Source organism: Pezoporus occidentalis, unplaced genomic scaffold (genome assembly GCF_034315485.1).
Source record: "Pezoporus occidentalis ecotype Australia unplaced genomic scaffold, CSIRO_AGI_Poc_V1 ctg235, whole genome shotgun sequence".
Taxonomy (NCBI): domain Eukaryota; kingdom Metazoa; phylum Chordata; class Aves; order Psittaciformes; family Psittacidae; genus Pezoporus; species Pezoporus occidentalis.
The window spans coordinates 1,414,834-1,430,390 of record NW_026914233.1 but is presented as its reverse complement, the minus strand read 5'-3'; the positions used below and the strand labels follow the sequence as shown (position 1 = coordinate 1,430,390).

General features: G+C 46.4%; 2 protein-coding genes across 3 annotated transcripts in view; both read left to right on the top strand.

The window, feature by feature from the left end:
• Positions 1-8,044: 8,044 nt before the first annotated feature.
• Positions 8,045-9,698, top strand: XCR1 (X-C motif chemokine receptor 1). Its single transcript, XM_062621899.1, has one exon. It carries the CDS (start codon positions 8,128-8,130, stop codon positions 9,139-9,141), a length of 1,014 nt encoding a protein of 337 aa, XP_062477883.1. The 5' UTR covers positions 8,045-8,127; the 3' UTR covers positions 9,142-9,698.
• A 5,513-nt stretch (positions 9,699-15,211) lies between these two features.
• The window catches only part of FYCO1 (FYVE and coiled-coil domain autophagy adaptor 1), a 42,020-nt gene continuing 41,674 nt past the window's right edge, over positions 15,212-15,557 (top strand). The window contains exon 1 of one of the 2 annotated variants that reach the window (XM_062621839.1): positions 15,212-15,336. The gene's annotated coding sequence lies outside the window, so the exon portion shown is untranslated. The remainder of the gene's footprint in view (positions 15,337-15,557) is intronic. The other variant, XM_062621840.1, reaches the window with a different exon arrangement.

Sequence of the window (15,557 nt, the reverse complement as noted above, 5' to 3'; positions counted from 1 at the left end):
GCAGAGCCAGCGTAGGCAAGATGTGTTGGAGCTTTTGTCAAATCAGCTGGTCCTGCTGCAGAAACCAGGCAGAGCTCTTGCCTCACGAGTCTCCTTTCCTCCAGCTCTACTTAGAGATCTAAGAAAAGCAATAATATCTGTGAATATGCAGGAAAACTCCCTTAAATACGTGCACACCTCATCCTCAAGCAGGATGGAGAAGGGCAGCGCTGCTGCTGAGGGGCATGGGCAGGGTGGGTTGTCACCAATCAAAGCAGACACCCCGATAACCCTTCTGGATATTAGGGTGTCTTCTATAACATGCATGTAAGAAACTTCATTACGCCTGAAGCCCAGGGAAGCACAGGGCTCCTAGTTCTTCCACTTGTAGAAGGAGCAACCTGGTCCAGTGGAAGGTGTCCCTGCCCATGGGAGCGGGTTGAAACCAGATGAGTTTTAAGATCCCTTCCAACCCAAACCAGTCTGAGAATCCATGATTCTATAAGAGGTGCAGACAAACACAGAGGTACTGCTGGGGGGGGTGTGTATCTTATGTTATATAGCAAAATCTATAGCGTTGTCTTTGAGTTTTAAAGTCTTTTAAGGTTTGCTTTAAGGAGCACAGGGGCACTTGAAACCCCTGTGCTCCTTGGGGCTGGGACCCCTTGGAGCTGCTCCTTTGCGCAGGGAGGGGGTATTTGGGATGACATCTGTCCCAGCTGTGAGGAATGGAGATGTGCTTCTTAATGTTACGTCCTGCACGGATCCTTCATGCCATCCATGGCTCATCAGCCTGAATTCAATTCCACGTTACCATCCACAAAGGTATTTAAAATCTGTTTTAAGTAAGGAACAATTGGGAAGGGAAAGTGTCCTTTACACAAGCCTGGAGACTCATGCTCACAGCTCCTAAGCACATTACTGCCTTCAGCTTCTTGTTTCCTGCCCCTTAATTTGAGGGAAGGAATTGGCCATCCTTCCCAGCTCCCAAACTTCATTTTCCCTGAGAGAAGCAACAGTGGTTGTTTAACATGGTTTGAGCACAACATCACTAGAGAAGAAGCATAACCCTCTGCCACGTGAATTGACCGGACAGATGGCCTGAGCGATTGGAGCTACCTTGGAGCTGATGTAGGAGCAGTTCTGGGGCAGAACATGCCAACCCTTGTTGTATGACACATTGGTTGCCCTCGTTACCCTTACCACAAGTCCACGCCAAAGGACAGATGGCCGGAGATGTGTTGAAATGCCTCAGGAACTGGAATATGAAGGTTTCGTCTCGCTTCACCCATGCTTCCTGCACAGAGCCCCTGATGTTACTTCCTGCTGTGGAATGTGGCCTAGAGCTGACTTGATGCTAAAGAACAGATTATCTGGGTGGGCTTGGTGCTGTTGGCCACCTGCTTGCTCATAGTTTGGTGCTGAAAGATGTGTGTGCAAACGGCACGGCACTGGCAGATGGAAATGTGCAGATGTCTTCTGGTTGTGTCAGGGTAAAGCGCTTTGTGCTGCCTCGAACAGCAGCAGTGGATCTTCAAGATCAGGAAATGAGCTCTGGGAATGTGAAAGCAAGCCAGGGCTAGCAGGAGCTTCAGAATTGCTGGGCTCAGTCTGAAGGTTTCAGCCAGCTGTATTTCAGCCCAAACCTTTGAAAGGAACAACTGGGCTCAAGGGGAGCCAAGGGAAAGGATTTCTGCTCTGAAAAGCCTATTGAAAGGGAAACATGCACTTTGACTGCCAGGAGATGGGTCTTGCCTGGCAGCATGGACCAAGAGCAGTCCAGTGACACCTGAATTGCAATCACCACAGATCAGCTTAGGAGGGGACGCTTCATCCAGTACTGTAGGGATAGGACAAGGGGTGATGGGTTCAAACTGAAACAGGGGAAGTTCAGGTTAGATCTAAGGCAGAAGTTCTTCCCTGTGAGGGTGCTGAGGCGCTGGCACAGGGTGCCCAGAAAAGCTGTGGCTGCCCCATCCCTGGCCCTGTTCAAGGCCAGGTTGGACGGGGCTTGGAGCAACCTGGTCTGGTGTGAGGTGTCCCTGCCCATGGCAGGGGGTTGGAACTGGATGATCTTACAGTTCTTTCCAACCCAAACCTGTCTGTGATCCTATGAAGCCATTGCTGCCAGTGTTGTTCTTAAGAACTGGGGGAAACATTTGAAGAGATGAGATCCCCTCTTCAGATGAAGCTTTTGCAAATGACCCTGATGGGGCTGTGCCTCTGGCACCAGGAGGAAGCACTGGCATTTGGGGAAGTAGTGGCTACACCAGCACAAGAGTGTTTCTGGTTGCGGTCAGTCCGTTGTGGTGCAAGTTACGAATTGCCTCATTGCTAGCATAAACAGTGCTCTGAATGTAACCACAGCTTGGGGGTTTTAATGAAATGTGATTTATTTTGCTCTGTTTCATCAGTGCATCCACAGCGAGCTGGGAAACAGTGCCTCTCCCCTGTACCTGCTGTCACACCAGCACTGCCAGCAGCTTCCCTCTGGTTCAGCATCATTCCTGCAGCAACACTGGAAATCCCACCCCACATGTGGTACACAAGTTCTTTGCACGTATGGCTTATAACCCTCTTGAAAAAAGTGTTTAAAAATGGGGTATGTATAGCAAAAATACACCAGCAGCAATGGAATTCTATAGAGAAATACATCCCTGGTCTGGAAGTTGCTCCTGAGCCATAAAAATGAGCTCATGAACTTCCTGCAGAGGCCGAAGCTTTGCTAAGCTTCAGAGGGAAGATAAGCAATTATTTTTCCCCAAAGTGGAATATGCTCCTTTGCCTTGATCACCCTCTTTATTTTGTGACTGAAAGAACTGGTGAAAGAATAGCATCAGCTCCTTTACACACATTTACTTAACAGACCCCTTCCACAGCCTTAACATTAGCTAATGAAATACATGGTGTAGTGTTTGCTGTGTTCTGTCAATGCCAGCCCCATTTTGCAGTATACCATGGGGGGATGCTTGTACATCGACACACAGAGAGACAAAGCAGGCACAGGGCAACACTTTGTTGGCAGCAGAAACCTGCAAATCTGTTCTGCTTTAGTATTAAAAATAAGAAGCCAATTTGCTTGGCTTCCTACTAAGAACCAAAGAGATGCTCTTTTCACAGCTGAATAATGGAGCGTTTATGCTCTCCATGGAGCAGATGGAAAATTGATCTGTCACATCCCTGCTGTCTGGCCTATGAGAAATGCACTAGTGTTTGGTGCCTGGTAAGTGTTGCTATTAAGACAAATCAGAATTACATGTCAGACACAGAGATCAATGCAATCTCTTTGCTTGCAGACAATACACTTAAAGTCTCACTTGTTTCTACCCTGTAGAAACAAATGGACAAGTTCCTCACTCAGAAAACCCCAGACAGCTCCAGTTTGCTGTTTCCTGCCAGAGGACTATTTCTTCTCATGCTCAGGGTGCTCACTTTTGCTCATCCCATCCCTTCATGAACTCCCAGGAAAACCATGGCCAGACTCTGCCCAGCAGGGGCTGGATGGATTGCTCCTTCCCCTTGCTCTTGGGCAGCATGGGGAATACCCAGAGCTATAAACACACTGGCTCAAAGCCTATTGCGGGCAACCACAGGCTCGTTAACAAACACCACTTCCATCAAAGCCTCTTTGGCCGACGTTGCTCCTGCCTGAGTGCTTCATGGTTGGTTGCTGCCCAGCCACCAGCACCACATCCTTTCCTATCAGCCTTAGAGCCAGCAAAACTGGATCAAGTAGGCACAGGGTCATGGTTTCACCATCAGGTACCATGGTCCTGCAGGCTATACGCCCTCACCAGCAGGGTGGCAGGAGAGGGGTTACTGCAATGCCCCCAAAGGGAGTCTCCAAATGCCAGCACATCCTGTTGATAATGTGTAACTCACAATGAGAGTTTGGTTCGCTCTTATCCCTTCTGTCCAGAAGTGTGGTTTGGGATGGAAGGAAAGGTAGCAAAAGCAGAGTGTAAAGGCCAGGGTGTTATTTTTTTCCCCCTAAAATACCTCCAGAAGAGAGGAACCTACAGTGAAACTGTGATAAAGGGCCCAGAGCATGTGCTGGCAGCTCTTCGGAAAGAAGAAGCTGGAGAGGGAGAGAAGAAGACACCATAACCTCTTCCTCATTGCAAAGACAGACTTGGCTGCTAATTTTACCACCAGGGCAACTCTGGATGAGGAGAAAGGCTGCTGCTTCAGCAGCTGCTGTGGCAGTGCTTCCAAAGAATATCATCCTTTGCATGGCAAGTGTCACACACATTAATTCTCTGTGTCTACACAGATAACATAACCTCGTCCTGCCTTGGCTGTAGTGGTACCTAGTATGCACATTTGATCTCCTATAGGTATTTCAGGAGCGGGGGCCAGGCTCTTAGTTTGAGATGCTTCTGCTTCCCTAGACTGAGGTTATCACAGGGCTCAGGACTGAGGGCAGAGATCAGGGGGGAACTGGAGCTCAGCAAGGAGCTGAATGGACCGTGTGTGTTGGGAACCTGCCTTGGGAAACCCCTGGAGCACAAGTGGAAGCACTAGTCCCCAAAAAATGACACCAAGTCAAGAGCAGGTTTTGCTTTAAAAGTACAGTAAGAGTTTTCTTGAGGAGCTGTGCCTCTTGGGGCTCTGCAAAACTGAATGGGGCAAAGAAAGTCCTGCTGACTTTTCACTTTACCCATGTACTGAAAGAGTCTGTTACCATGTGCAAAACTCCCCTAAGGCAGACAAAAAGTCGTTTCACCCCACACTGTCCATAATACTTCTGTGCTTTGGGCTAAGTTGACATCCTAATCATGACTTCCAGGCCTTAGCTGTCCACCTCCTATATGTGACTCCAACCGTGTGCTCCGAGATTGATACCAGTCATAGTTAGGGAAGGAGAAACATTCTTTAATGTGCTTTAACTTCTTTTAAATAAAAGGCTGCTCCATCAACCTGTTTGAAAACCTAAACCCCCTTCCTGCCAAAAAGAATCCCCATTTGGGGTTTTTCTTGCTAGCCCGAATTGGAACAGGAGATTGGTTGAGGAAGCAGCTACCAGGTAAATTCCAGGTTAGGGGAACAGAAACTTGGTTTTTGACCTTTGCTGCCTCCGTGCAACCTAAAGTGCAAATCAGACTCTGAGAAAGCTGGAGAACAACCTGTGCTGCCCAGAGGAGCAGCAGGAGTCTGAACACAGATGCTTTCAAGGTAGGTGCCATCAGTGCACGCCTTATGGTAGGGGGCTTGTCCATGCTAGATTCACTTCGTCCTTTCCAGTGAAGATGTGGTTAACCTCGGTTTGCCTGTGTAATTGACAGGAACCTTCCCAAAGCGAGCTCAGCTCCCACTGCAAGGGGAGGAGGCTGGTGTAATACCCACTGAGGGTGATGCAGGTTCTGCCAGTGCCAACTTCTCCCTCCACTGACTGTAAAGGGAGCAGACAACTCTTCCCAGCCACTGTCCAATGCTCAGCATAAGGAAGAAAGGAGCTGACAAACATCATGGACCGCCAGCTGACAGAGGAAGTCTAACTGAAAACCAGGAGTGAACTGGAGGCCCCTAATGATAACACTTCCCCATTTCTCTGTTAAAATCCCTTTTTTTTCCATGATCCAAGGCAAAGAACAACACTGCTAGAAAAATGACAGCTTCTGGCCACGAATGCAATGAATGCTGAATGCCTTGCTGAGTGCTCTTCACAAGGACAGGGATGACTTCGAACTGTAGGATGTGCTTTTCTTCCTTTCCTATTTGTCCTGACAACAGAAATTGAGGTAATTCCCACCTTCCAGCCACCTCCTGCTCTCATTTGTATCATCATATATATAATGACAACACCTGTATGATTTGTACTTTGTGTGTTATGGTAGCATCTTCTTCGCCTGTTGATTCAATCCAATCAGGTTTTTACCTCCTTTGCATGTTTCTTTGCTGAAAAAAATCCATGTACAGGAGTTCCTGTTCACAGAGCAGAAAAAGGTCAAATACAATAAAGAAAATATACAGGTTTAATCCCAGCAGTGCTTTACTGAATCTCAAGCAAGAAGGGAAAGATCCAGGTGCTTCAGTTTCCCACAAGGCTCCTTTATTAATCAGCGACCTGATGGAGGGCTTGTACAAACACAACACCAAAGCACATACTTAGTCCTGCTCCACCCAGGAGCAGCAGGCCCCAGGTGACATGGGAACAATGAGCCATCTCTGGGGGCAGGTGAGATCCTCCATCGAGATGCTATGGAAGAGTCATACCTTCAGCCTAAAATGAAAGGGGACATGATGGTGATCAAGACCTCAATCTAACCCATGGAGAATCACAGAGTGGTTTAGATTGGAAAGGATCCAGTTCCAATCCCCTGCCACAGGCAGGGATGCCTAGCACTAGACCACATCGCCCAAGGCTCTGTCCAACCTGAACACTGCCAGGGATGGGGCAGCCACAGCTTCTCTGGGCACCCTGTGCCAGCGCCTCAGCACCCTCACAGGGAAGAACTTCTGCCTGAGGTCTAACCTGAACTTCCCCTGTTTCATTTTGAACCCATCACCCCTTGTCCTATCGCTGCAGCCCCTGAAGAACAGTCCCTCTCTTAATCTCTATTAATCCACAGATATTAATCTCTATTAATCCATATATATCAATCCATATATCTCTTAAATACCATCTGTACCGCCAGTAAAACCAGAGGATGACTTCCTCGGCAGGTACTTGTCCTGCAAGCCTGAAGATGGCAGCATGGGACAGACTGAGGGCCACAAGCATCATTTTCAATTAGGGCTGTGACTGGTGACAAACGTGCCAGGGCCACTTGCTGTCACAGTTCTGAATCCCACACACACCTCACCTCCAAAACTGGATGACCGCATCCCAGTGGATAGACGGTCCCTGGATCGTGCTGCCTGTGCGATGCTCTGGCTGACCTGAAGCACCTACCCCCATGGATGGCATTCAATGCTGGCAGCCAGCAGCGCTCCCTGGCAGCTTTCCTGCTGTAGACAACCCTCCCTTCATCCAAAGGTCTTCCAAAGGCAGTGTGTCTTTTCCTAGCTGTAGCAGGCAGGTTCTGCCTTCACTGATCCAAAAAGGAAAACATCACCAGCACAATTTTGCCCTGAGTCTGGGAGATTCTTTCTTGCAACTGTACTGCCAAAGAAATCAGTGGCAGGTCCCTCACTGGCTTCAGTCAAATCAGTATCCAAACAGGGTGCTGTAGGTAAGCCTTCATCCAGGCTGTTACTTTAGACTTTGAACCACTGGCTGGAGACATTATGCACTTTTCTATACCTATTTTTAGCTGACTTTCATAAAGAAATGCAGGTACTGTGACCATGTATGTTTAGCTGATTGTATGTCATCTTCCAAGTCCCAGTAACTTTTAATACTGTTGGCCAGTTTCAAACCACCATCCAGTTGGGATTAAACTCCTACCTACAGACAGCTAGACAAGCAGAGGGCAGAACCCTGCAGAAGAGGGCTGTGATGTGAGCTCTGCTCTTGCTGCACTCCTGAGAATCAATGCACCCTCAACCTTCACATTGTAGAAGCTCAATAACAGTTGTCACCAACCATATTCATAGAAGCCCAGACTGGTTTGGGTTGGAAAGGACCTTAAAGCTCATCCGGTTCCAACCTCCTGCCATGGGCAGGGACACCTCACATTAGAGCAGGTTGCTCCAAGCCCCTGTGTCCAACCTGGCCTTGAACACTGCCAGGGATGGGGCAGCCACAGCTTCTCTGGGCACCCTGTGCCAGCGCCTCAGCACCCTCACAGGGAAGAGCTTTGCCTTAGATCTAACCTGAACTTGCTCTGTTTCAGTCTGAACCCATCACCCCTTGACCTATCGCTGCAGTCCCTGATGAAGAGTCCCTCTCCAGCATCCCTGTTTGTTTTGTATTGATTTAAAAGCATCTTAGTTTCTGACTTCTTAAGTATTTAAGATCTCAACATTGCTTTGAGGGTAAATCTTCAGTACCCACCAGTTCATTCTCTAGCCGTAAGCAATGACTTCTTTCCCTCCCAAACCCAGGACAAACAAGGTAGTTTCACTGCTTCTTTTTGTCTCTTAAAACAGAAGGCTCCACAGCCGGGGTTTAGTTATTGGGTTGATTGTCGTAAGGATTTTGGGTTCATTGTTGCAGCCCTTCAAACTAGCTGCTGGAGAACAGTTCAAGAGTTGCAGAGGCAAATGGATGAATACTATTATACACCCAATTCAGGTGATAATTACTCCTATGAAGATGTTTTTAATGAAAGCAATGTCTGTGAAATGGGCAACTATTTTGTATTTTACACCCATCTCTCTACTGTCCTCTACACTCTGGCATTTATGCTCAGCCTGCTTGGAAACAGCCTCGTGTTACGGATCCTATTCAAATACGAAAACCTCACATCTTTAACGAACATCTTCATCATTAATCTCTCTGTCTCTGATTTAGCCTTCTCCTGCATGCTGCCTTTCTGGGCAGTGGACCAGTCCTTTGGGTGGATTTTCGGTGAGTTCCTCTGCAAGGCAGCAAATGCTGTTTTCTCCATTGGCTACTACAGCGGTGTTTTCTTTCTGACACTCATGACGATCCTGCGGTACTTGGCCGTAGCGAACCCACTTTCAACCTTGAGATCCCAGACGCAGTGCTGTGGGCTTCTGGTGAGCTTGGCTGTTTGGACTGGTAGTACATTAATTGTGGTTCCTGAGGTTATCCACACCACAGTGCAAGGAAACCTGGGGGACAAGATCTGTGATTATGATGATTGGAAATGGAAGAAGGTGGACATTTATCAAAGAAATATACTCTTCCTGCTTTCCCTTGGGGCTATTGTATTCTGTTACATCAAGATACTGATAATCCTGCTCAGATCAAGATCTCGCAGAAAGCACAGAACTGTGAAACTCATCCTCACCATTGTGTTGGCTTTTTTCCTGAGCTGGGCACCTTACAACATCCTCAGCTTTCTGACTACTTTTCCATCACCTACCTGTCAGTATGAAAAAGACTCCAACCTTGCCTTTTACATCAGCCGTAAAATCGCTTTCTTCCACTGCTGCCTCAACCCTGTGCTCTATGTCTTTGTTGGAGCCAAGTTCAAGAGGCATTTGTTCCATTTATGCAGTCAGTATTCACCCTGTGGCCACAAACAAGTCTCCAGCCCCAGGGTCTTCTCTCAAGGCAAATTCCACTATGAAGATGGGTCCATCTACTGAAGCAAGACCTCACTCGTAGCACTTACCCTGGATGAGCTTTCTGATTCTAAAAGCCATGGATAACCTCTAATTCTTAGAGGCACTTCCCTGAGAAAGACACATAAATTTACTCTTTGCAAACATGCTGTGTATGGAAAGTCACAACAAAATGTACTTGTGGTGGGATGGGGAACTGAGGATGCTGAGAAATCACTTCATTGACCTGTAAGTCTTATCTTTATGTTTTGTGTAGTGAGATGGGTTTTCTCCCATGTATAGTTTCTTTTTAAAAGCAAAAGAAATATATTCACTTTTTCTTTGGGAGCTAAAACATTGGGTTTTAATATAAACAGTGCTGCATGTTGCTTTGTCACCTGACTTAGAATACATGGGCTGTATATAGCAATGGACACATGTATTTCTGTAGCCTTTATAGGATTTGCAGTGTTTACCAGTGCTGAACTCATTGGTTATCTCTTTTGGGGACTCTCAGGATTAACTGGCCTGACAATAGCGATAAGAACTCTAAGTCTCTGAAGTTCTCAGCACAAATGTTCTTTTATCTCTTGGTATATATATATGTATATATATATAAGTAGATTAGTGTAAAAGTCTTTCAGATCTAAAATGGGAAGTTTGGGAGAGCTCTAGAAGGAACACAAGCTCTTAAGCAGATACTTCACTAGGATAGTAGTTTTCCTCCTGTTACTTCAGGCACCTTCCAGCCTCTGAATATCCCTTCAGGAGGCTGCAGAGGATCAGCAGCCCATCCCCACAGCAGCACAGGAGCATATTTGCCTCCAAATGCTCTCTCCCTTTCTCCTTTTGCCATGGAGCTGAGAAGACTTAAACTTTCTAAGAAGCTTATAGCACAAGAACAAGTCAGTCCTGGTATCCCATTACTACAGTCATTGCCTAAAACTTAAAAGAAAATTGAACAGGTTACTCATTAATCCTAAAGTGTTCAGACAAATGGAAAGGCAGAGGTTGCCATGTGTCTTGTGGTGAAGACCAGCCTTTGGCTCTCGTCACCTGATAAGAGACATTTGAAATGGATGTGGTTGTTTCTGTGCACTTCAAGAGACTTTGGACTAGAGACTCAATACCATCAATTATGAAGAGACAACCTACTGAAGGACTAATGAGTCCAAATTCTTCTTCTGCTAAGCCAGGACCACCTCATGGGCACCAGCAAAGCTCTGCAAGAGGAAAATGCTATGATGAGGAGTGAAAGGTCTTATGCACCTACATCATTTCAACAAACTGTCCTTCAACTCCTGGCACTAGAGCTATACCACCCTGAAATCAATACATTTTACATGTCTCTAAAAAACCAGTCGAGAATTAACAGGAGCAATAAAATGAGAGATTGAAATATCTGCTCTGTGCAGGCTTGAACAGGTTATTTAGTTGTCTGTAGCTTGAGCATGTTTTGTTACAGTATGTCTGAGTGTGTAAAGGGAATACTTAATACTGCTCACTTGTACTGCTACCTACCATAACCAAAGTAACTCAGAATCTGGAGATTTCCCCTCCTGATCTAATAAAGTTGTACTAATAAACATTCAGGAATTCACTGTGACTATGGTTCTCTGCCTTTGATAACCAACTATTAAAGTTAAGGTATTTGAAGAAGTAATTGTGACTTTTCATAGGTTCAGTTATCTTGGAAGAGTCCTCGAAGCTAAGGTGGAGGAGGATGTTCCCAGTTAGACAAGGCTGCCTGGGGCCTTGTCTGGTCAAACTCTGACAACCTCCAAGATCAGGGACTGCATAACTCCTCTGTGTCCCTGTTCCAACGCTTAACAACTCTCATGGTGGAATTTTTTCCTTCTACATGAACAAAATCTCCTTTGCTGCAACCTGGTGATGTTGTCTTTTCCTTGCCTTCTCTATGTCTCTGCTGGCTGCTCCCAAACATTTTTGTCCTGCTTCTGGCTGGTAATGGCTTCCAGGAGGATTTGCTCCACCATCCTCCAAGGGCACAGGAATGAGACTGAACAGTTTCCAGGATTGTCCTTCTTGCCTTTTCTGAAAATGGGCATGAGTTTTGCCTTTTCCAAATCACCATGGACTTCCCCTCGTCACCATGGCCTTTAGAGGCAATAGATAGCACGCTGCAGTGGTACTGGGCAATGCCCTCAGAAACTATCACATGCATCCTGTCCAGTGCAGACAACTATATATCCAGTCTACTTAAGTTGTTCCGAAGCCATCCTCCCCTGTGTGGGCTGTATCCCTCTCTCCAAACTCTGCTACTAGGCACAGAAACCTGTAAGACACTTGCAGCTATAGCCATCAGCAACAAGAAATACATTGGCGTTACTTCCATCTTTGTTTACACACATATGTTATTAAATATCTATATTGCTAAAGCCATAGGATGTGTCCCATGCAGGTCTAGGGATGGGCAGCCTTTGCATCTCTTTCTCTCCAGGACCCCCAGATGCTTGGAAAATACAGACTGCTCCGGATAAAACATAATGCTCAGGAGACCTTGAATCTTTAATTTCACTCCATCAATCGAATATTATGTGGTCTGAGCAAATGCAGAACTGAGAGAAAGAAGCCTGTGAAGTGAAAAAGGAGAAATCAATTGGGTTTGGAAAACACAGTCTATCTGGGGGCTGGGAGTGGTGTCAGACTGAGTGGTTGGAGTACTACAACTGCTGTACAGTGCCAGGGTGGCACCTCTAACCCTAGTTGCAAGTTCCGGTTAAATGCACATGCTCTCGCTGCTCTGATTAAGCCCATACTAAATTTCATCCAGTGGGAATGGGAGGACAACGGCTTCTCTCACAAGCAGTTTAGCTGGATTGAGCCCTTCTCCCTAGCTCTCTTTACAGCTGGTCAACACAAAGCTGAGCATCACTGCCACAGCCTGTCAGAGCTCCCACCTTCCGTGCAGCCATGGGAGCTTGTACCAGTAGGGAAGATCCTCACTGGTAAAGGTCAAGGCACCAAATTCACCCTTTCCACTGCTAATGCAAACTGACTTACATAAAATAAGCAAACTTAAAATCCACACATTTCAGAAAGCATCCTGTTAGTACTAAAATAAATGATAATTTTGCTTCTGATCATAGTCAGAGCAACAGTCAGACTCATAAGTGGGTGCAATGAATTGGGCAAAGCACAGCATGCACCGCTTATTGCCAGAAGGATTGTCACTGGGAGTCAGGATATCTCCATCTGTAACTCAGTAGTTTGAAAGTACCACCAGTGTTATTAAAATCATAAATAAAATTCTATTGTATCTTCTCCTTATGGTTACTACTCAGAAGTTTCAAATGCTCTTGCTCATCCAGTGTTTAAATAGGAAGGGCTTGTGTTAAATGGAGAGTTTTACTGATAAATGAAGGGAAGTTAAAAGAATATACATGTATCTTCAGTTTTACATCAAAAGAACGGTGTAATATGGCAGATCCTGACTGGAGTGAAGCAAAGAACTGAGAATGGCAAAGGGAAGTGCAGGGAGTGGAGTACTCTCTTCATAGACAGGAAAGGCTAAGATACCAAATTTAAGATAACTCTGTTTCTTTCATTCCTCTAAATAGTGCTGCCTTCTGAGGTCAAGTTCTCTTTCTTGGTGGTGAAAACCTTCCAGCCCTCTGAACCAGCTCTTAACCTCCTAAACCTCAGTATTCTCTTTATACATACACCATACATCTCAGTGTATATAAAACACAGCTCATTTAAACTGCACAGTCCAGAGTCTGTGCCCTGGTTCTCCCATATCATTGCTGCTCCAGTTGAACCAGCATCAAACTAGCTCTACCTGCTTTGTCCACACAAGGGTGAAATTCAGCCAGTTCTGAGCAGTGGTAGCTCCTAAATCTGCTGTGCTCAGGTGGAAGTCGGTCTCAGAAGCTGACAGCTTCCAAAAATCAAAAACCTTGACCCTCTTGTTGCTAAGAATGAGAAGATGTAAGAAATTCTAAGGAAGTTTTGGTCAGGTACAGGCATAACTGGAAACAGAACGTTCTTCTCAGAAGAAATTGTCTGTATAAACAGGCAAGAATACAATAATTAATGTCAATTATTAAATATTTCAGACAGTAGCTTGTCACTACATAATTAAAAAGAGGAACACTCTATTGTACTTGATTAATGTTGAGTGAGAAGTAAAACTGCACATAGACTTTCTGCAAAGTTGCAAAAAAAAAGGCCATTGCAGTGAGATGATGTGGGGTTTCATTTATCATTATTTGCAACTGATGACCCTGAGGTTACTTTAGGAAGACACCCAGTTGTCTGCTGATCACTGGTAGACATTTGTTTTCATCAGATGCTCTTGGTCCTGTAGTCCATGATGCCGTAAAGAACACGAACAGAAGTCAGGCTGAAGGTTGCTTCTGAACTATGCGAGACATCCCATCATGCTTCACAAGTCATGTACTCACAACATCCTCAGCCCTATTGATACACGGATAGACTCCACAGCACATTAAAGTTGTAAAGTAGGTATGTTTTATTCAGCGCTGAGGCGCATGGGGGATCACTCCTCCAAAGGCATGCACACCTTTCCTTTGTTATTCAGTTTGCTTATATTACATATAATGATTATATAAACACGATTGTTTCACACCTAATACATATGCAAAATCTATTCCCATCTAGTATTATAATTAGTTTTCTGGTATCGTCCCATTGATGCGCTTGCACAGTGCCTCCTGGTGGTGGTCGTTACGGGGTCGTGAGGATGAAGGCCTGCAGTTCCTCTTCATCACCGCAAGTAACCTCTTGTTTTCACGCAGACTCAATAGGGTTTTGGCTCCCATCCAAACTTCAGGTTTGGTACAAGCAGGTTTTATGTATCTTAAAGCAAAAACTTGTCAAGTTTGCAAATTTTGTTACTCTGGCTATCTTTTGTTCCTTTTCTTTCTAAAGATACTATTTGAACAAGAATGTCTTCAATATTAAGCTATGAATCTTATCTACTACAATTCTGCCTAGCAGCTGTAACTCCTACAATTCTGCTTCGCCATTCTAGCAACTTTAACTCCTACAGTTCTGCTTCACCAAGCACAATGACTGCTTAAGCAAGCAGGCCCAATGTTAACCCTTTATTCCCAGGTAGCACTACAACCTGCACTTGAGGGCATCAGAATGCTTTTGAGCTATGCAAAACCATGGGGAAGATTAATCACCAAAACTTATGGTCCCTTAGTCATCCTGAAGCTGAGGATATAGAAATGAGGATGATGGTGACATGTCAGTGACTACATGCTATATGTATTTCCTCAAGAGTGTTGAAAATACGATGCTTTGACCTTATGGCTGCCTTAAGCTGAAGATTATGACGCTAACACAGTCACAAGCATTGTGACCAGAATTGATGACAAACTGTTTGGTCACGAGTTTTATTTAAAACCATTTATTTACCAAAGCAACGTGCAAAAAAAAAAACCCACAGAAACTGAGTTTTCAAGTACGCTTCAAGTTGCAATCCAGCATAGCCTATTTCAGCTGCGGTGAAATAAATGCCTTTGAAGTACCACATGTGTTACGGAAGGGTTAAGATTTGCATAGTGGAAATACTTTGCTTGTAGGAGCTGGTGTGGAATGTTAAGGAACTCCATGCACCACATACCCCCTGCACCCTACCTTAGGAAGGGGGCCTCTTCCAGTTTCACACCTGCTTCCTCACAGTTCCTTCCCATCTGTAGCCTTTACTAATCCCTACCTACGCCTTTCAGCTGTGGGAAGAGGCTTTTCCTTTCGTCAACCAGGGCAGCAAAGGGAAAATCTGTGCCTTGGATTTGCCGAGCCTGACTTCCACATCCGCTTGCATTGTCCGTGCAAAGAGCTTGATGAACTGCTGCACAAAACCCAACATAACCCAGAACAAACAAAAACCCGACAACGAACCCATGCTGAACCGTGCTGAGAGCAGGTCCGTACTGCATTAAAAAGTGCTTGGGGGTCCCAGCAACACAGCCCCCTTCAAAGTAACCCCCAGACCCTGCAGCTGTGAGGAAAAGCGACTATTTCCCCCACAGAGACATTTAAAACCCCTCCGGTTCCCCCACGGGGCCTTCTCCCGGCCTCCCCGCTGAGGCGGCCGGGCCGGGCCGGGCGGGCAGCGCACACCGCCCGCGGGGTGGGGAGGCACGGCCAGCGGCCTCACGGGAGTTGTAGGCGGCGGGGAGCGGCGCCGGAGCCGGAGCTTCACCCCCGGGGCCTCCTCTCCGCGACATGGCGGCGGCCGCGCAGGTACCGTGCGACAGCCCCCTCACAGCCCGCTGAGGGAGGGAGGGAAGGAAGGAAGGAGGGAAGTAACTTCGGTGGCTTCCACTTGTTGCCTCTCGGAGCTCGGCTCGGAGGGGAGGAGCTCCGGTGGGATGGATGGAGGGGGACAGAGAGCTGAGGTGCGGGCCCTCAGCGCCGTGGTGGGGGGGGGTGCTCGGCCACCTCTGCCCGCCGTGAGGGGACCG

Coding starts and splice junctions, on each gene's coding strand:
- XCR1 (XM_062621899.1), top strand. CDS start 8,128: ATGGATGAATACTATTATACACCCAATTCAGGTGATAATTACTCCTAT.